We start from the raw sequence: 21,086 nt of genomic DNA, 5'->3' as shown, positions 1-21,086 counted from the left end.
AAAAAACATCTTCTTTTGTAACAACAGAAACTTTTCATTTCAATAGTTTGGCTGAACCCAGTGGCAAATCTCTGTTAAGCCTTCCATCTTAGTGGGGAGACGAGAAACTAATTACCTAAATCAGAGGTAAAAGCTACCTAAGCTAATTATCTAAGTCAGAAGTTTGCTGTGCAATTTGCAAAAGAGACATTTTTAAGGGGCCTGATCTCATTGTGAGCTCAGGAGCATGTATTTATTTCAGTTATCCAACAGAACCTATGACCAAAATAGCTGATCATCTGCCATCTCTGGTGGAGATAAGTTGACAGTTAATTATAATCACCTCCTTTAGCTGGCTTCAAACAAAAAACAGTAAACGCCACAACCTGTCCCCAGCACACAAACACTCTGCAAATCACACTAATAACCAATAATCTTTCAAAACTGAGCTTCTCCTGACCTAGTACCTTTTGTATGACTTTAGCTTCAGAACCGTTTAGAATTAATGTACATACACAATAGGTACAATTTTAATTTTAATTCTGCTATGACCAAATGGTGACACCTGTAAAGAGTACTGAAGAAATCCTGATCTTTAAAGAATAAGTGGTGTTTCAAAGGCATGGGAAAAAATGAGACTATCTGGAAAGGTTCTGGCATTCAAACAGTTGACACCAGCTCCGATGTACCAACACTGCCACCAAGAACTTGATGTGTACTGATGGGGAAGGAAAAGCAGTCTGACCCCGGATATTTATCTAAGATAGGACAGCTCTACCATCTCTGTTTATGAAACAGTAATTGATAGTTCCTGTAATATCATGAGCGTAGGGTACAGGAAAACAAACGCTGATCAAAGAAAGTATAACCCCTTATTATATTCAAAGGCTATCTGAAAATAGCTCAACTAACTCCAGGTAGTTACTTTGCATACAAGAATTTTTTATTAGAAGAGATGTGCTCAAAGCAACAAGTCAGGGTTTTTCCCTCCCCCTTAAACTTACACATCCTTGAAACTCGATGCTGAAAATGAAAGGTAAAGCCAACTGTACAATCACATTGCACTCAAGGGTAATTGTGTTTTTTGAATATGATGTGAATGCCTGAAGGCTTAAAAATGGTAAATGATACTTTTCAATACCCCTACTATGTTTTAAGTGGAAAGATTAGTATTTTCTTGCTGAGGGGCACAAAGCTTATAAAACAGATAATCTTGACTCAGCCCTTAGGAAACTAAATCAAATGTAAACAGTGTCAGCTACTACTACAATCACCACTCAACACACTTGAAGAGGGCAGATCATTACAAGGCAAGCAACAAACCATCTTGAGGAATGATGCTTTTAATTTTCTATTTATTTACAATCCTTTGCAAGCAAGTGATACCTTGACAGCATTACAAAATGCCATGCAAGGGATTCCCAACGTGCCAACACTCCCACTGCATGCACTTCACCCTGGCCCCAGTGCTGAGTTATCATCACTGCCCCAAGGTAGGCGGTTGCCATTTCAAGAGTGTGGATCCTCCATGCTCTTCATCACAAAATAAGCATGTCCCAAACCTCAGTTGAGTTGACTTCAGTAACAGACTTCAAGCAAGTCTGCATAGAAACTTCTGGGATCTTTCGATTTAATTTATTTCTTAGTGTTCAAAGTTAAATGGCAGGCTTTTTGCATGAAAAAAACTTAGCAAAACTTTATCTACTACCATGTTTAACCTAACACAACAAGGTCTCTATCAGGAATCCATGTGTGCTGATAGACAACTGAGAAAATGAGTCATTAACTATGCTTTAAAAAACAAATATCAAAGGAGCCTCCGCAGACAAGCACTGTCACGCACACCCTTGGGGACCTGAACCACCACCTTACAAAACACGTAAGCCAATCTGCTCTGGTCATGCACATTTTTACCATCACATTTTTCTTATCCAAATAAAGATTTTGAGAAGGAGCTGCTACTGGATCCCAGCTGCTCAGCTGCTACTCTGTGAACACCAGCACTCCTCTGTGACCAGGAATCAGCCCAAGTTTTGGGTGCCCAGCAAGAGGAGTCTGAAGTGACTAAAATGAGATGGCTCAGTGACTGACCAAAGAGAGACAAAGCAATTGCCAAAACCCAGAAGAAAAGAAATAAGCTAGAAAACTTCAGTAAATCATTCCAGTCTACTTGGGTAACACAGTCAAACAAACAAAGAAAAAGTTGTGGAAGAGCTCTAATGAATAATGTGAGGGAGCAAACCACCTGCACAAGTCCTCATATATTTTCAAAGTGCTTGTCAGGTCAGAACTTTCTTTTGTATACACAGAGTTCTCTTCTCTTGACAAACAAGTCACACAACACCTTAAACATTATTATGTATGTTATACAAATCTTTTCAAAGAGAAGAAGGAAAGAACCCCACAAATTGTCTTTTTGGCTTTATTCTTTTTCTTTGAAGGAGCAGGAGACCAAGTAAGGATTGCAAAAGTTGCAGAAATTATCTTCAGAGCTTAGCTGTGTCTTCTAGGAGCAGCATCTTGTGCTTAGGCACTGCTGTGTCAGGTAACAAATTCCACAGCCTGGACCCTCCCGAGTTTGTCCTTGGTGTGCCGAACCAGGACATAACAGAGAACATGTCAGCAATAACAAATGTAGGACTGTGCTGTGACATTAAGAAAAACTGAATTATTTCTTCCCAGAACCGGGACTAGAACTGAACTGTACCATTCCACAGCATCAAAGGGTCAAAGCCAAAATGGGCTGGAAAGTCAGGCATGAAGAAAAAAAGTGTTCTTCCCATTATTCCTTATCTTATTTGTACAGCTGAAAAATCTACATTTTCCATCTCTGCACCATCAATCTGTAACCTACTATCTCTGTCAAAAGATATATACTATATGGGACAAGAGCCCAAAAGCTAAAGACAAGACAGAATCTAAAATACATTAACGAATACTTCTTTATACCAGTAATGCCTTCCATCGAGTCTTCTATACATGGCATTACAATGCTTATATACTTTACCGCAGTGGTTTGTTTTCTACTGCTGTAAGGCACAGTAACTCTAACAAACTCCATTCTAAATCCCAGTTTTTCTTGAGCAAGCCAGTTTCCAATGAAATACATATGAGTATTCCATGGTTATTTGCTGCCAAAATCTCAGTGTTGGAAGTATCACTCAAAGCAGCTATCTGCATACACAGGACAGTCCGAAACAACATCTCGGTAATGGCTGTACCATGACTAAGTTACATTTTGTAAAGATAAGGAAGTTGCTTAAAGACAGATAAAGCAAGGAATCAGAAGTAGAAATTTTCCTTCTGAATCACCAGTTACTATTGATCACTTTAATCCAATTGGTGCCTTGTACCTACTTGGGGGCTAATGGTCTCAGTGAACTAACGTGAACATCATTACTGTTGTAAAAATGCATTCCTGTTAGAAATGATGAACAGAGGGACCCAATGTGTGTGGGCATCTCTGCACATCCCACTCCGGAGGAACTGTCAGTGAGGAGACACAGTCAGGTCAGAACGTAGGCGCCTGTTTCAATGTGTTTGGCCTAATCAAATCTGCACTTTAACATTACAAACGAGCACTTCTTCCTCCCCTTTTCACTCTTCTCTTTCCCTGTTTCCAAATTATTAGCTCTGAAGCTGCTGCAAGGCAGAAATCTGTGCTGAAGCTATTTTGTACTAGCCGTGAAAAGGTCTGAATATGAAGTTCAGATACAAATATGAAGTTCAGTACAACATAACCAAACAGATTTTTGAAAGTCATATTGCTCTCTTACGTTTCAGAAATGAAAGTTCACCCTAATCTACTTTAAAACAAATACTCAAAGTGCTTGTATCTTTTATACTTCTGTGTTAGCCTGCAGGTATTTCCTTAAGGCAAAGATAAGTAGCTTAGACACAGAAAACTGGTTAGTCACTGTAAGCTCCCAGTACACTTCCATATAACATACTATAAGAAAGCAAATAAAGACAGTTTTGCTAATTGGTAGGCTCCTTTTATTTATTTTTTTGAAACTAAACCTATTTCAAGTATATATTGAAAGAAATTTCATACTATCCTTAAACCAGCAGTGCAGAGTTTAATAGAAGCCATAGCAGGACAAAACCTCATTGTTGGTATGTTTATAACAGTTTTAAATAGGAAACAAATTTAAAGCAGTAATGCCTAAAGAACATGCTTGCTCTATCTTATGAAGAGTTAGGTCCCTTCATCATTGTCATCATAAACTCCCTTCATTGTTGTCATTCTGAATATATCATACAAAACATCCAAATTAAAAAAAAAAATCCAAATTACCAACATGTTTTTGTATCATAAATACAAGGAGAAGGGGAACTTTCACTTCCAAAAGAAGTCGTTAGGTTTGGTTGTTACTGTTTTGGGTTTTTGGTTTACTGTAATGTATATTATTGTATCAGTGTAGGGGCAGCATAAGGACAGTGAATAATCACAGCTGAGGTATCACATCATTGCCCTGTGGTGAAGTTAACATGTCTGAACACGTGTTCATATCTCAGCTATTTCCTGTTCACAGCCTAAAACATTAATGGAAACGGCAGGTGGACTTGTAGCAGCTTATAAAGCACTTTGCTAAGAAGATTGTGAAACACTGGAGAAGTGATTCAGCTGTCACTGAGTACTGCTTGGAGGGGACATGGACCCTCCAGCAGCAGCAGAGGGCGTGTGGTGCCTGAGGAGGGGTGCAGGCAAGAGCACTGGAAGCACTTAAATTTCTGCAGCCTTTTGCTCAGTGGCCCTGAGTCAGAAGCCCAGCTCTCTGTCTCGTGATGGTCCAGTTGAAAATCAGGAGTACTTATTTCTCAGGTATGGCTTGTCTACAGTAAGTACCATATACATTAAAAGGACAGACACTTCTTGCACTGTAATAAGAGAAGTATGAACTTAGAATAGAGCAGCTACATAAGGAGCTACAGGGAATGGCTCAAATCGACCTCTGTACTCTTCATACTGAATATGCTGCAAAGACACAAGAAAGAACAGTAAGCGCAGCTTGTCTTTACCTTGCCAGAAGTGGAACCCCCCTTCCACTTTGCTTTTTCCTTCACAAAGGAAGCTCAAATGCAGCTGAATAATAATAAAAGTAGTATCCTAAAAAGGCATCTGATACAGATCAGATCACATTAATTCAATCCCGAACAGAAACGACAGAAAGACTACAAAAAGCTGGGGGAGATGGTCTCTAAACCCTCCAATTATTCCTCTAACCCGACAACATATATCGAGTAAATAAATCAATAAAGTTACCATTAATAGAAAACAATGCAAATAAAACAAAATTCCAAACACGCCATGAGACTGAACACCACAACACAGACATGAATATTTTCAGAAAGCGGTTTATAATAAACTAAGGGAGGAGAATCTTGAGAGTGGTCCAGAACAGTCCACACAATAATGAGAAATACCCATTTCATGACACAGTAAAGACTGAGCTCGACTTCCACAAATCTTAAAAATAAGCAAACAATACAAATATACAGAAGACTTTCTCCTCATTAATCAAAAAGTGAAAATTTTCCATTTATAGCTAAGACCAGCAAAAGTACATAAGATATGAATAAACTTCATGGAATGCCTTTAAGTTAACAGCAGTTAGCTAAGATTTCTTCCTCCTTTCACATCTTTCCTGGAACATAGCTATTAATTTCAATTTACACTAACATTATCTGTACCAGCACTGTTAAATGACTGAGGTAGAAAAAGAAGTGCTGCTACTTTCCAGTTTACTCCTAGATTTTTTTTTTTAATTATTTTGACTGATTAAAAAAATTCAAGGCTGTAAAGCACTGTCAGAAACTGTGACTATAGACAAAGTTTAAAAACTTAATTCCATAGCCTGCCATTTTTCCATAATCTTTAAGTGATCTGTTTGCAAGATCTTCCTCGAACAGATTTCTGAATACACTGCTGTTGAGATGAATATCGATATGATGAACCTTTTTCTATTTTAGAGAGGCCTGGTGTTATTAGTTATCTCATGCTCCCTCTACTGACTCTATAAGAAATGTCCCAAAAACCGTGCAAGAAGCTTCTCTGAATTAATGGTTTAGGATTCGATATAATACTTCAAGGAATTTAAAAGGCATAAAGTACAATTCTGTGGAGTGCCAAATCCTTGTGAAAGTCAGAGAAAAGCATCTGTCTTCTACTTTCTTGTAAGGCAGAAGCCTTAGAAAACAAATCCTTTCTGCAGCATCCATGGTATTAATTCCTATACAATCTATTTACAATACTCTTATGGAGTTTCTTCATAATGTTTCAAGGGTTTTACATTTAGGTGGAAAAGAAGAACTAAAAATTTCCATTTTTGTCTAGCTCTTAGCAATATTTCTTTACAACTCTGCTGCTTGGTTGAATCCACAAAATCTACCCGAAGTCTCCTGTTTTCCCTTTGTAATGTGATGTGAAGGACAGTAATTTACTACTAGTGTGACACAAGCAACATATTTATTTTTCGCATTTTGAAAATAACTCATTAAGTGGTCAACAGGATATAATCTATAAAATATGTCAGCGAAACTTCCCCACAATTCAGAAATGACTTAACAAAGGACTTAGTATATTACTTCTGTTATCTTATAAGATGAATTAATTTCAGGACAGCTTACTGCTTTGCTATTATTTTACTGAAGAAAAGTGATCAACCTATTGTGTTTTTGTGGTTTTTTGTTTTTATAAAAAGTCGTGTTTAATAAGGATATTACTGGAATGTCTATATTACACAAACTGTAATACATTATAAGATTTAAATACATAATTTAATTGTTACATATAGCAAAAGCTATTAAACTAGTTTTGTTGTACGTTAGAAACAAGTGTTTTCATACAATAAAGATATCTACTTCATGATATGCCATGAAACTAAACCTTTGTAATTACAGACACTGGATATGAAGAGAGATGAAAATCAGAAACTCACGATGAAATACAATTCCTGCATTTCCTACACAGACCACTATTTCATTGAGCATCAATAAATCCAGGTACTTACCAGATCAATCAGACTCTCCTGGATTCTGTTCAGTGTGGTGCGCAATCTGCTGCTGCTGAGCCCTGTTGATTCATACTGGAAGAAATACACTCTCGTTAAGTTGGGAAAGGAAAACCCATTGGTTTAAACTTTACAGGGATATAGCAAAACTTCAGTTTGTAAACACCACCTACAGCATACTTACATTGAAGTCTTAGCACAAAATCAGAACCACAGAAAATGAAAAGAAAATCAACAGAGGTAAGAGCACTCAACACTGCACTGATGTGAAGAATGACCCGAGTACCTTTCATGAAGATGACAGCTTGTCATTCATACCAATAAACAACCAGTATCCTTTACTGCTATAATACTGTTTTTGGGTGCAGGGCTCTAGATTTTCCCATTTGGACGATGAGCCCAGAATGGTGAACCACCGTGTCCCCACTGAGACCTGCATGCATCATCTTGACTTCTCTCTCAAGCTATAAAATTTCTTGTAATTCCTTATTAAATTTCTAACTTGCTATGTAAAATTATATCCATTGATCTTATTATTACTTAATGGTTGTAAAGATCTACCTGAGAGATGTGCCATCTTCATGTTCACGTCTCAGAAGTATTATGGGGCAGATGTGAGAAAAATCAATATAACTACACTGATTTCCTGGTAAATGCAAGGAATTATACCAGCTAAGGGTCCAATTCAACATGTGCAATTAATGTAGCTACTTATCTTCTACTTCCAATTGAAAAATCAAAGAACAAACTAACACAACAACAAAAGTAGAAATGGGATGGCTAAGAAATGCACATTTACATCAAGTATCTGGAAGTATCTGAATCCCATTCTGGTATGTGATTCACACCAAAAGTCGATTTACTGAACAATATCTGGAGCACTGTGGTACACTGCATTATTAGACTTCCTTTCAATGTCCTACATAAGGGAGGAAAGTTCATGTCATCCCATCCACTCCTCTAGAAAATACAAAAAGGTATAATTTAGGTCCCCATTTACTGCATCTAACGTTTCTGACTTACGATATCCATCTGCCCCAATCCTCATGTATATTCAATGAAAATTTACTTCTGAGCTGAATTCCCACTGGAAGTACACTCTGCTGAAATCTAGAACCTAATCTAGGAGATACAAATCACTACCCTAATGTCCATGTTTGATAAAAATAAGTGTTCATGCCTTTGTTTTTCCACACATGAAGGTTTGTTTTTTTTTACAAAAATAATCTTTTTCTTCACATTTTTACTGTAGAAATATCAGTTCTGAACTGACTTTGATTATGCAGGTATATGGATGAAAAATAAAAAAACTTCTTCTCCCTTTAAGAAACACACCCTTGATTCTCCTTTTATTTCCCTCCTTAACACCATACAGTAGTTTTTCAAGACATGGCCACAAGGACTACACATTCAAGACTGGCTATTCTCCCTGTTAAGGTAAGAACAAATAGAAAAAATAGCCTGCTTAAAGGACAAAGCACATGTATATACTAAAAAAATGTATTTGCAAGTTTCAGCGTTAAATTTCATTTTAAGAAATGTGCACCTGCACCACCAAAACTACACATCACACAATCTTCCACTAATTTTTTCTCTTTCTGCGCTTTAACTACTAACTTTCAATAGCTATCAGTAACTTTCACTTACTTATTCTATAATAGTGCATTTTTTCTAAAAAATGGCAATTTCACATTTGAAACATATCTGAATGAAAAGGAATAGAAGAACAATCTTCAATGTCTGTAAAACATTAGGTATCAAGAACTCCAGATTTATCAGACAACCAGTTACAGCATGAAGTCAGAACTGTGCATCCATGTGTATGAGAATAAACAGAAAACCCAAAAATATTGTTGCTCAGCATTTTTCCAGAGGAACGGAACCTCAGAACATGCCACTCATCAGTATAACTGCTTTGTTTCATGAAACTTTTTGCTGTTTCTATATACAAAATGGTAGATATTTAAATTCCACAAATTGATGACCTAGTAAGGTTAAGTAAGCAGAGCATTAGGCAATTTACAGAATAATTTTACTCCTCGCCAATTCTACACAACCGGTTATGATTAAAAGATAAAATAAAATGTTTTCCATTAGAATAACCAGTGGTTTACAAATTACTATGTCTTGTCAAAAAAAAATTATAACTTGCCTCAAATTTATTCTGCTAAAGAAGACTATTCTGTGGCATGCTCACAAATGTCTTACACATTAGTGAACAGATATTAAATATAGGCAATTCCAGTTAATTTCATGTTAGGTTGCTCCATAATTTGAGAAAAGAAGGAAAGGAAGCCCTAACTTCCATCCCATGAATTAAAAAGGTTTTGAAAGAGCAATTCTGGTTATAATGATGTGCAACTTTTGGCAGTGAAGAATGCCAAATGCTGACTACATAGGCTAATCATTCTGAAGAGGTCTGGAAAGAGCAAGGACTTAACATCGTGACTGGACATAGAACTCAACACATATATTTTAAATCCTTGGTTTTCTCTGAACTGGCAAGGAACTCTACACAATTAATCACTCTCCTTATGTGCGTACTAACTCACACATGCAACATAAGTACAATATTCACAAATAATTTCAACCACTTAAAGAAGTTAAATTACCGACATACTTTTAAGAATCCCATTTGATGTTATTTTGTAAATAAAAATAAAACAGGAACACTCTCAGTGGTCTAAATCACATACCATCACTCATCTCTAGTTTCTAAAGGTTTACAAACACTGTGGGAAGCGAGGACATTTAAGCAGCATTACAAGAGGGCTTATTACATTCATAGACCCTTTGTAAGCATTATGTTTCCCATGGAAAATCATCTGTCAAAACAAAAATTAGGCACACTACAAGAACATCACAATTTTACCACCCATCTGCTATAATGTTTACCTGCCTAGCACTGGGCTGTTCTCTGTCACAAGTACAGAGTGAGGAACTCAGTGTGAGCTTTAGAAACAAAAAATGGGAGGAGCAAAAAAATAAAAGTAAGTGCAACACAGTGTGAATACCAGAGCAGCTGACTAAGCTAATGGAAATCAATTATCTTAACAAAAAAAAAACAAAACAAAAAATACCCACCCATCTTCTAAACACAAACAAATTGCAATTACATTTGTTCTGCCAAACAGAACAGCTCAAAACCATTTAGAGCTATATGTTGAGCCTGGAAATCCATTACAATTTGCCAGCAGATGATGACTAATTTGGAACCCCACAATATTGTTACTAGTGAAGTAATTTAGGGGCCAAGAGAGGGGAAAATTATTTTTACACATAGCTTTTCATAAATGCTTTAAAACAATTCTGTTGAAATTCAATCTATGTTATGCACAGACATTGCCAACAAGTATTTATTTCAACTACATGATCACTGAAAGAAAACCTGTTTTCCTTAATGCAATTAGTTCGACAGCAGAATGTTAGACAGGAAAACATGTATTTCAAACCTCTTAAACCTGAGTTACTACTTAACTTTCATGGCCCCCTTGGCCTCTTCCTTTTGCTATTCTTATCTAAGTTAGATAAATACATATAGGAAAATTAAATCAAGTCCTACCCTCTAGGCTCCAAACCACTACCCTCCTTCCACAGATTGCTCCTTTGCTCCTCACTTTCTCCTACTACTTCTAGGTGTTTTATGTTGACTTTCCCCTCTTTCACAACACTGCTGGAACAAAAGTACAGAATCTATTCAAAACATAACAGGATTCATGCCCCAGTGATAATGATGCTCCCAGTTCTTATTCCCCTTGTTGCTGATGTAATCAGCCTTTTCTTACTCCTGCACTGAAATCCACTCTGTTGCCACTAATTTTTTCTGGGGATTACATATTAGGCAGTATTTTAAGTAAAGAGAACTGCTCTGCATTCTCATTCTGTGTGTACAGTGATACTTGGAAATAAATAAAATGTTTCTACATACCATGTCATTTCGGCCAAAGAATGTATAGACTGCATACAGATAGTAATCGAAGAGCTGGGACATGAAGTGGATCACATCAAATGCAATTGGTTTCAGAATATTCATCATCTGCATGTATTTCCCTTAAAATTTAAACACAGAAGATCACTTTCCTCAGCATGTTACAAAGACAGCATTGAGTTTGACAAACTCAAAACCAGCTTTACAAAGTTTATTATTTAGCCTTGAATATTGATTAAGTAGAAGTCAGTAATATTTTAGAGATTGGGGTGTTTAAAAACAAAGCTAAATATAACGATGAAGACACCTGAAATGCCTCAAGATTTCTCCAAATATGGATGTTAATTCATATCAAAATGTCTTGAACGATTCTTGGCCTTTTGATACCAAATTCAAATGTTATCTAAAACCACTGAAGATTTTATGCATTAGTGTGCATTTGTATGTGCGCATATGGATATTTTTCAAGCAACAGAAAAGAACAGTGTAAAAATTATAAGCCCAAGAATGGATTTCATCCAACAACACTATGAATAATGTGTTTCACATCAGCAACATAGCATTTGCTGCTCTCTGCCCTTTTTGTCTTTGGATAAGAAAACCAAATAGTTTTAAGATGTATGTCTGAAATATTTCTAGAGGGACAGACTGACAGAAAAAGAGGATGCTGGGACCCTGGCACATCCACAAAGAAGAATAATTCCTTCTCTTCCTTCTTGTTCTCTGATGTTGCAAACATGGCTTGGAGAAAATGAATTTTTTTTTAATTTTTTTTTTTATATATATATTTCAGGACCTCTGTCTATGTGTTAGTTAAGTCAAACTGATCATACGATTTGGACACAGAAATAAATTTTTCCCTAACAGGGCCTATAGTTTTTAGTTCTTTTGTTTTCCAGCACAGGGCATGGTTCTTCTCATCGAGTCATACAAAAACCGCACTTAATGAAACCCTCAATATAGCAGCTACCTTATGTTTCCTGCTGACTAGCTCAAAAATTATGTTTGCCCTATAAGCATCTTAAAAACATAAAGAATATATAATAAGTTTGGGGTTATTGCAGTGACATCAATTTTTGAACCAAAATGTAAATGCAGTCCACCCAGCAGATCATTTAACAAATTGTCACATGCCAGACATGTTTTGATGTGATAGGTTGGAAAAAAATTACAATTACTAAAATAATTTCTTTTTCCTGTAGTCAGCAACACTGTTTTGCAAGTGAATGCTGTGCCCAGCAAACTAACTTACTCATCAACACAGAAAATACTGTTTTATGCAGAGAAACTGAGTAACAAAGAGACAAATTTAGTTGTTTGTATCGGGGGAGTTATGTGAACTTTTTAAGCATTTACTTATGTAGGTCAGTAAAGATAACATTAATTTGACAAATACATGAAACACATACACACATGGTAAGGTGACATAGCAGTATGGTAAGAATCAAGCAATAACCTGACATCACTACTTTCCCGGTTTCCATCAAGCTTAGACTCCCTGCCTGAATAGCATGCATCTGTGTCTCAGCTTGCTAACACACACAAGCATATATTATGTTATTTTTGGAGATTTGACAGAGATTGCAATACTTAATATTTGGCAGTTTAGCCCAACTGTTAATTCTATGTGTAACTACCAGTGTTTTGATCTACAGCATTATGAACAAATTGGAGACTTAAAAAAAATTCTATTTGCCTTCCAAAAGGGAAACCCAAATGAAGTTAACTCTAGCACAGCCCAATATAGAAATTTTCAGATGTTTGGGAAAGGATGGTACCCCACTCAAAGCAGCTGTCACCTGCACATGTGATATGTGAATATTCTGTACTGCCACAGCATGATTTTTCCCACTTACCATGTGATAAATACATATTTAAATTTGCCTGCAACCATACACTATATAAGGGCAATATATTACATTCTGGACAGTTAGATTTCCAAATATCTGTGCTGTTGGCATGAATATTTTAAGGTAATCTCTGAGGCAGCGTCTTATGCTTTTCCAAAGGGCTACATATTGTACACTGCTCCCGTATTGTCCCTACAAAAATCTCCTGAAGCCAAGAACATTTCTCTATTATTACATCACTCAGCATCTTGACACAAGTGTTCCAAGAACATTTCCTCCTAGTTGCTCTAACAGGACGCCAACTTTTAACTTCTGTATATTGTTGCCCAGTTGCACTGAAGTTCCTACTTTGAGTGAGAAGGGGTGTATGAGAACATTTCCAAACAGCACTAACAGCCCAAACCCACGCTGTGCTGAAAACTTCCAGAAATACATGAAAACACACCGTTTAGAGTTTCAACAATTCAAAGCAGCTTGACTTTCTAGAGGCTCTCTGATTGTATCTAAAACTGCTGAAGATTTGCAGGTTTCTTTTGAAGTATTATCTCCAACCCCTCTTTTGTCCTTAAAGGCAGTAGTAAGTATAGAGTGTTGTCTATCAGACTAATCTATATAAAAATTATCAGTAAAAACAAAAAGGTAAACAAAAACACAATCTCCTGAAAAATATATTTGAGTTTTAGTATATCTGTGGTCATTAGTAAAATAATTTTCCAGGGAGTCTCACAGTTCCAAACACGCAGCTTACAATGACATACATTAGGAGCTAAAACGGCACTTTGAAGGCAAAAGTAAAAGCCCGTTCTATTTATGTGATTTTGAAAGACTGTATGATTTGGGGGTTTTTAAGCCAAATGAGATTCTATGCTATGTAACCAATCACTTCCCTCAGTTACAAGGTTTCTGCTGTGAGATTTGTCATCACCACTATTATTTTCTTAAAAGTTAATGTGTGTTAAAGCAAGCAAAACCTAAGAGTTTCTTCCCAAGAAATGCTCACAACAAAAGCAAAAATGAGGCAAGAAAAGGTATTAAAAAACCCCAGCCTAACAAATAGTTTAATGGGTATTTCTTAAGTCAGATTGATATTAATTAAAATAAGAAATCACACAATCAATACATAAAGACGCATGGCCATTAATTATTCTTGTGGATGTATAGAACCTAGATCAAAATATTCAATACAAATTTAATACAGGTTCATTCTTCCATCACATTTTAAGTCAATACACAATGGCTTGATAGAAAAAAAATTAACCTTATAAATTAATCTTATGGTTACTTTATGGCAAAAAAGAAATAATTACCTGGTTTGTCAACTTGAGGGAAAACCAAATAAATTGAACTGTTCACTTGAAATTCAAATTAAACAAAGTTATAGCAGCTCCCACTTCAATTATACATAGCAACTCATTTTGGTAGCTTATAAATATTAAGCTACACTTTGTTTTATTCATCTAGCCTCCATACACAGCATACAACATACAGAAATAGTTCAAAATGGGTTATGAGCACTGTTCCACTCATTCAGTGAGTACTACTATTTGCATAACATCCCTTCCTAAAAAGTGAGGCAACAATTTCTGTTGCTTTATTGGGCAACTTAAATCCGCATCTTCAACTCACTCCAGATTTCCCTTTTTAAGCCTAGCTTCCTTTATGATTTGTTGTTAACTAAGATCGTGGTCCTGATCTACATCTACCATACATCATGCTGATGCAACATATAGGAGGCAGGGACATCAAAGACGACATGCAGCAGGGACAAAAACTGCTTAAGTACTCATCGTTGCCACCAGAATAAATCTCTCTTAAAATAGAGCCTTATTTTCAAGTAACAGAACTTTCTAAAAGAGTACAGACTTTCTGTAGATAGGACATATCTATAGTGTCCCCTGTACTACGCTAGGCCCGTGTTTATTTTTTGAGGCACCATATCGCTGGTCTTGCATACACAATTCACATAGTCCAACTTAATTAAAAAAATAGACCCTTAGGCCACACTGGCAGCCTAGATCTCCTGTGCAGAGGGCAAGCAGCTCCAAAAAACAAGCGCTAAGGTATCTGTGCAATGACACACGGGCAAAGTAGCCAACAAACTATCATCTTCTGGAATTACCTGCTGTTCTCCGTTGATAATGAAGGGATCCTAAGATATACTCCCTGAAATTAGCATTAAGTACCGTGGAATTTTCCCAGCCAAAAATCTGAGGCAGTGTGAGACAAACTGGTGCCTTCCATGGCACAAGCAGAGACCGACATTAAACGAAGGGCACGTTCCACGGCAGTCCTGTCTGCTGGGGGAAAATCCAGAAGACTGGATCATACCTGGATCTCCTACAACCTGACTAGGACAAACTCAAAGGGAAAAAACAGACCTATTCTCTCAGGAAGTTACATGAAGAGTTAGAAGTACCAGAAGTCTTGCCAAAACTAAACTTCCCAAAGATGGTAAAAATCAGGAGTTGTCCAATTACAGAAGACTAACAAAAGCAAACCAAACTAGGGGGGCATGACAGGACAGAAATTGTAGACAAACAAGACAGCCCAAAGGCAAGAATACTTTGCCTTGGTTTTAATTGGGAACAATGATACTGACAGCGAGAAAAATGAAGAGAACAGGGTGACTAATAGAACTGAACGGGCTACTTTCAGCCAGAATGAGATGGAAAAGACTTTAAAAACAGTCAAGCTACAGTAGCAAAGGAATCAAGTCATAATAAAAAATGGCTGTGAAATCACCAGTCTGGTAATCAGTATAATAACCTGTATGTGCAATAAGCAGTGATGGCATGGGTTGTATGGCTACAATTGAAAAAAACGCAAATGAGAGCACATTCAAGAAGAACTATAGTCATCCAAGCAACTATCGATCCAGTGCATCATTTGCAGGATGCAGGACTTCAGATCAAGTTTTGAAGAAAGTATGGAAGTGACAGAGGCAGAAAGATGGAAGCAAAATTAAGATTTATTCAAAGTATTAATTTAACAATGTTGCACAGGAAACAAGTGAAGCTAGAGTTTTTTAAATAAACAAGGGTTTAATGAAAGAGAAGTCAGAATGGAGTGTGTTGAAAAGGGAAATATCTGGAAAAGCTACTAGTGGAGTTCCCAGCAACCGGCCTCTTCTTTAGTGTTTTCACTAATGACTCTGGCACAAAACTAAAAGCATGATAATGGAAAAAAATAAGGAGGCACCATCAGAACTGAAAAGGATTGACATAATGTACAGGAGGAACTAGAGGACCTTGATGACTCCTGTAACAGAAATTGGATGAAATTCAATAGTAGAAAATGTAAAAGCCATGCACTTGGGGACCAATTAATTAAAAACATGCATCTTTCTAATAGAAACTAGCAGCTTATCCCTTGGAAAAAACTGGGAAAGTGAAGGACCTGGCTGTACATGCTCATTACAGATGGACTGAACTGCCAGTACAAGGAAGCTGTGAGAAATCCAAAGACGTGCAAAACAGAGGCAACTGCTGACCAAGATGCTGCCATACAACAGTGGCCCAATGCAGCGAGACCTCATCCAAAGTATTGCACGTGATTTTGACAAGACTACAACACAAGCAGAAATTAAAAATAGTAAGAAAGTAGGGGATATAAGCTTCTGGTGGGTAAATACGTAGGACACAACAAAGCTTGGTACATTTAGTTTAGTAAATCAAAGACAGAAGAAACAAGATTGCTTTCTGTAAGAACAGCAGAACAAGATGATCTGTTGAACTTAAAAGTTTATTTTGGCATAAAATCAAGTGAGCAGAAAATAGGTGGATAATTTTTTTTTAACCACGAATTTGATAAGGGTTCTTGAATAGAGCTCTTATTAGATAGTGGTGGGAACGAAACAGAAGTATTCTCTAAGCCAGAGCTCAAAACAAGCATATTCACAGGCAGTACTAAATGACATGTCTTCCAGTAGCAGGGGCTGCAGGAGGTCCCTTTCTAATTTCATGTTCCAAATACCGCTATTATCAGTCATTACAGAATCAATATAAACCACTGCCAATAGCAGAAATATTGAAAATTAAATGTCATTCCAGAAGGAGGAAAAAGCATATGGATGAGATTTGCAAATAACGTTTAAGTTTGGGGTTATGGCCAGAATCCACAAATAAAATAACTCTTTATGTAGAATTGGAAAACTAGAACTACAGCTTCAGCTGCTCTCACCCTGTGTTAGGGCAGAGGGGCAAGAGCAGTGGCTGGGGGAAGACCAAGTGGTTTGCATGAAAGTGTCATGTGTCATTTCTAAATTCAATCCTAACTTTACTTAGAGCAAAGCCTTATTTTCGAAGGTAGCAAACAAATCTCTCCAACCTAACTCACAGATCAACACCAGAAAAGTTACAACAGAATAATCTCAATTCTTATTTCAGGTTTGTATTGTACATGCTCCAAGAAGAAAAAAAAAAACTGCAAAAAAGGTTTTAAAAATCAATTTCTGATTCATATGCTGCCTTTTAAGACAGCAAAAGGTACTAACCCGATGTCAGAGTAGTCACTTTTAAAACCAGCTTTCCAAGCACATAAACATTGAAAACAAACTTAATTAATATAACACATACAGAATTCTTCCCTCTTCTGGCTAACCTGGTAAATTTAGGTAGTTGCTTCCCCTTCTCTATAAATAACATTAAAGTCAGTAGCAGAAAATTGCTATCATACAGTTACCTAGATAAACAAATGGAAATCATTATCATAAAAAAACCAATCCCATTACAACTAGAACTGGAAGGGAGCGTTTTCATAGAAAACTTTCGGCCAGAAAGGACCTCCAGAGGTCACTTAGTGCAATCTCCTGCTCAGAGCAGGTCTACGAAAATGAGGTTGCTCAGGCGCTTGACCAGTAGCATCTTGATCACTTCTCCACTGTTTTGACATATTCAATATTTTAGAGAAATAATCCACCATTATTGTTTAAAATTAATATATGCATGCAGAATTATTTTCAAAGTAAAAATAACTCACAGGATATAACCAAATTTGTTCATTTAATTAAAAAATGTTTTGGTCTAGTGCTTTATTTCTATTTCATAAAGATTTTCTAAGAGTGCAAATAGAGCCCAACGAGGTATGCTTTTAAAAGCCTTAAAATTAACATATTTAATATAATCCATAGGTTTGCATTAAAATAAAAAACACATATAAAATACTTCAATTTTCTACATACCAACAAGCCTTATTACATTCAGCGTAGTGTTTGTTAGGATAGGTGCATTCACTTTATTGAGGTTATAATCTGATCTCTTTCTGCTCCTCAGAGTTTCTCGAGAAACACTTTAAAGAAAACAAAACAAAATACACCAAATATGACTGCTTATTATATTCAAGGACATACACATAAAATTTAGTAGAAAATAAATCCTTCCTCCCCCCTTCTTTCACATAACAGTATGCCTTCCAGTATTTTATTTATGCCAAAGCATAACTGGTTTAAGATTCTAACATTTAAAGAGAGGAGATTGGCCTAATTTACATAACATTGTGCTAGAGAAAGGAGTTACTGAGTTGTAGTCCAAGGTTGGAGTTCTGCAGGCCTCTCTCTGGCCTCAGCCATCATTTTAACCACTCTGACTCAAGTTCATAGTTTATGAGGTGAAGAAAAAAAGAACAACAAAACAGGGGCAGACTAGTAAGCTACAGCTGAAAATGACTATCTGGAAATGGAAACAATTTTGAAGAACGTGAAACTAAGGTAACATTAGATTTTTCATAAATTGTAGTCCTACAAGAATCAGGGAGTCTGACTCATTGATCCTAATGGATCCCTTCCAACTCGAGATATTCTATGATTCTCTAAGAGAAACCTTCTGCCAGCTGCCATACCGCAAAACGATATTCTTCCAAAAACTCAGAAAGCTTCCATTTCACAGCACGAAGCTATGGACAGTGACTGTGGTTTGTTTCGATTAAGTAATTTTTATCAATCTCTCCACCACTTCTTTGAAATGAAGTAGCTTATGTGACATATCTTATGAAACCATGCTAACAATATTTTATCTTAAAGACTTATTAAAAAAAAAATATATATATATGTATATTCCTCTGCTTCGACCCAAGTGATGGCTTTCTAGTTCTCCTGCAATCCTCTGCATACATGTAGTGTTAGCCTGCTTCACAAAGTCCATCGAAGTAGACAGAAATTCATATTTCAGATCCTTTTAAAGGTTACAGACTTGGATTGTGTTTATATTAATATATATAAAGTATTTATACATATTTTTTCATCAAAATATAATATGCATATTCATGCGTGTATATATAAATGTAGGTGTGTGTATATATATTCTTAAAGAAAGAGAGAATGTAAAATTCCAAATTACCACATTCAAGCTACGGAAGAATTCAATTTTTTTTTTTTTAAATCTGCAAAAGTTTACTTTTGTTCTGCAAAAGTAAAAGCCCAACCTCAAGCCATTTGTCTGCAAACAACTGCTTTTGACACAACAGAAATTATATGTATGCACAACAGCAGTTGTAGAAGAACCTGCAGTTAACATCTAATGCTCAATAATCAGTTTTCCACTACCTGCTTCAGAGAGCGTTTATCCTCCTTCAAAATCTTGCTTTCCAAAGTTTCTTTCTGCAATAATGATGAGCAGTCTAATGTTCCTCCCCCTTCCGAAGATCTAAGTGCTGAGCCTTTCTAACTGTGCAGGTAGCATAAAGATTATTTGATTATTATTCTACTGTTGTAGAGTATCGATTAAACAGAAAATGAACTAATTAGAGTACTGAGATAAAAAGCCTGTAAATGAGACCAGGGACTGACACGGTCTACTTACCTTTTCACAGGGGCATCTCCTGTCTGCTCATCCACATAATCTCTTTTCAGCTCTTCAGGAACATCACTGTCACTATCATACTCCTGATATGCACTTTTTTCTTGTTCATCTGATTCATACTGTTAAAAAAAAAAAAAGTCATTATTTTCCTTACAATATTGTCCCTCATTTAATGTAGCATTTTGGTCACTTCTTGGCTTTTACCTCAATCGGGATACAAAAAACTTTGCTGGCTGAAAGGCTGCTGATAATGTTCACTAAAATGCAGCAAGCGAATTATACAAAGCCATTTGTGAGTACATTCCTAAACAAACTCTGAGATGTTGATTAAGAGTAAATATTTGCATCATCCTATTTCTTCCAACTACCGATAACTTTTTTTTCTTTCTTGTTGCTGTATCAAATACCCACATATCTGAGCTTATCATTTGCTTTACAATCTGACAAAACTGTAATAAAGCCTCAAAATGTATCCATATGGTGACAATAAACAAAAAAAACCTGGCACCACAAAAACCTTAATTATTAATGCAGGAAGGACTAAACTATTGCTTCACAAAAATGCTCATTTATGTCATACACATACACAAAACCAAACCAAAACAAACAAAAAACACAAAACTAAAAAGCCACTGCCAACCCCCAGTTGTTTGTAAAATTCATTATCAATACACTCCGAAGACATTCCTACCAGACAGTCTTTCAACCACTGTCCTGGTTTTGGCTGGGACAGAGTTAATTTTCTTCCTAACAGCTGGTATAGTGCTGTGTTTTGAATTTGGTATGAGAAGAATGTTGGTAATACGCTGATGTTTTGGTTGTTGCCAAGCAATGTTTATACCAAGTCAAGAACTTTCCAGGGAGGAGGCTGGAGATGCACAAGAAGCTGGGAGGGGACACAGCTGGGACAGCTGACCCAGACTGGCCAAAAGGATATTCCCCATCATATGATGTCAAATTCAGTATATAAACTCGGGATAGCTGGCTGGGGTGGTGATCCCTGCTCGGGGACAGGCTGAGCATCAGTCAGAGGGTGGTGAGCAATTGCATTGTGCATCACTTGTTTTGTATGTTCTTTTTATTATTATTACTATTATTTTATTATTACATTCTTTTCTGTCCTATTAAACTGTCCTTATCTTAACCCTGGAGTTTCACTTTTTTTTCCGATTCTCTTCCTCATCCCACTTGGCAGGGTGTGAGTGAATGGCTGTGTAGTGTTTAGCTGCCTGCCGGGTGAAACCACAACAACCCCAAAAATATTTGTCATGACTACTAGTACCATGTAATTTTTTTTTCTCACTGATTTTTCTGCACTTATTTTCTTCAACTGTATGCTGTTTTATCTACATCAACAGCAAGAAGCGTAACTTTATATATACTTGTATGTTCTATACACATAAACTTTGGAATGGAACAAACAGAAACTGCAGAGTGAGCAGGGAATAGGATTCTGCAATGCGATATTAGATACCTTTCCTCCTAGAGGAAAATAAAAACTAAAACAAAAAACATAGCACAC

At 36.4% G+C, this 21,086-nt stretch overlaps 1 protein-coding gene across 1 annotated transcript in view; it reads right to left on the bottom strand.

The window, feature by feature from the left end:
• VPS50 (VPS50 subunit of EARP/GARPII complex) overlaps nt 1-21,086 on the bottom strand; it is a 92,469-nt gene that overhangs the window by 14,276 nt on the left and 57,107 nt on the right. The window contains exons 19-22 of the mRNA XM_005504929.4: nt 19,565-19,683; nt 17,950-18,056; nt 10,921-11,042; nt 6,993-7,067 (exon numbers count right to left, since the gene is read on the bottom strand). Coding sequence (XP_005504986.2) covers nt 6,993-7,067; nt 10,921-11,042; nt 17,950-18,056; nt 19,565-19,683 — 423 coding nt within the window. The remainder of the gene's footprint in view (nt 1-6,992; nt 7,068-10,920; nt 11,043-17,949; nt 18,057-19,564; nt 19,684-21,086) is intronic.

The sequence above is a fragment of the Columba livia genome, chromosome 2 (genome assembly GCF_036013475.1).
Source record: "Columba livia isolate bColLiv1 breed racing homer chromosome 2, bColLiv1.pat.W.v2, whole genome shotgun sequence".
Lineage (NCBI taxonomy): Eukaryota > Metazoa > Chordata > Aves > Columbiformes > Columbidae > Columba > Columba livia.
The sequence above is the reverse complement of the archived record's forward strand: the minus strand, read 5'-3'. Positions and strand labels throughout refer to the sequence as shown.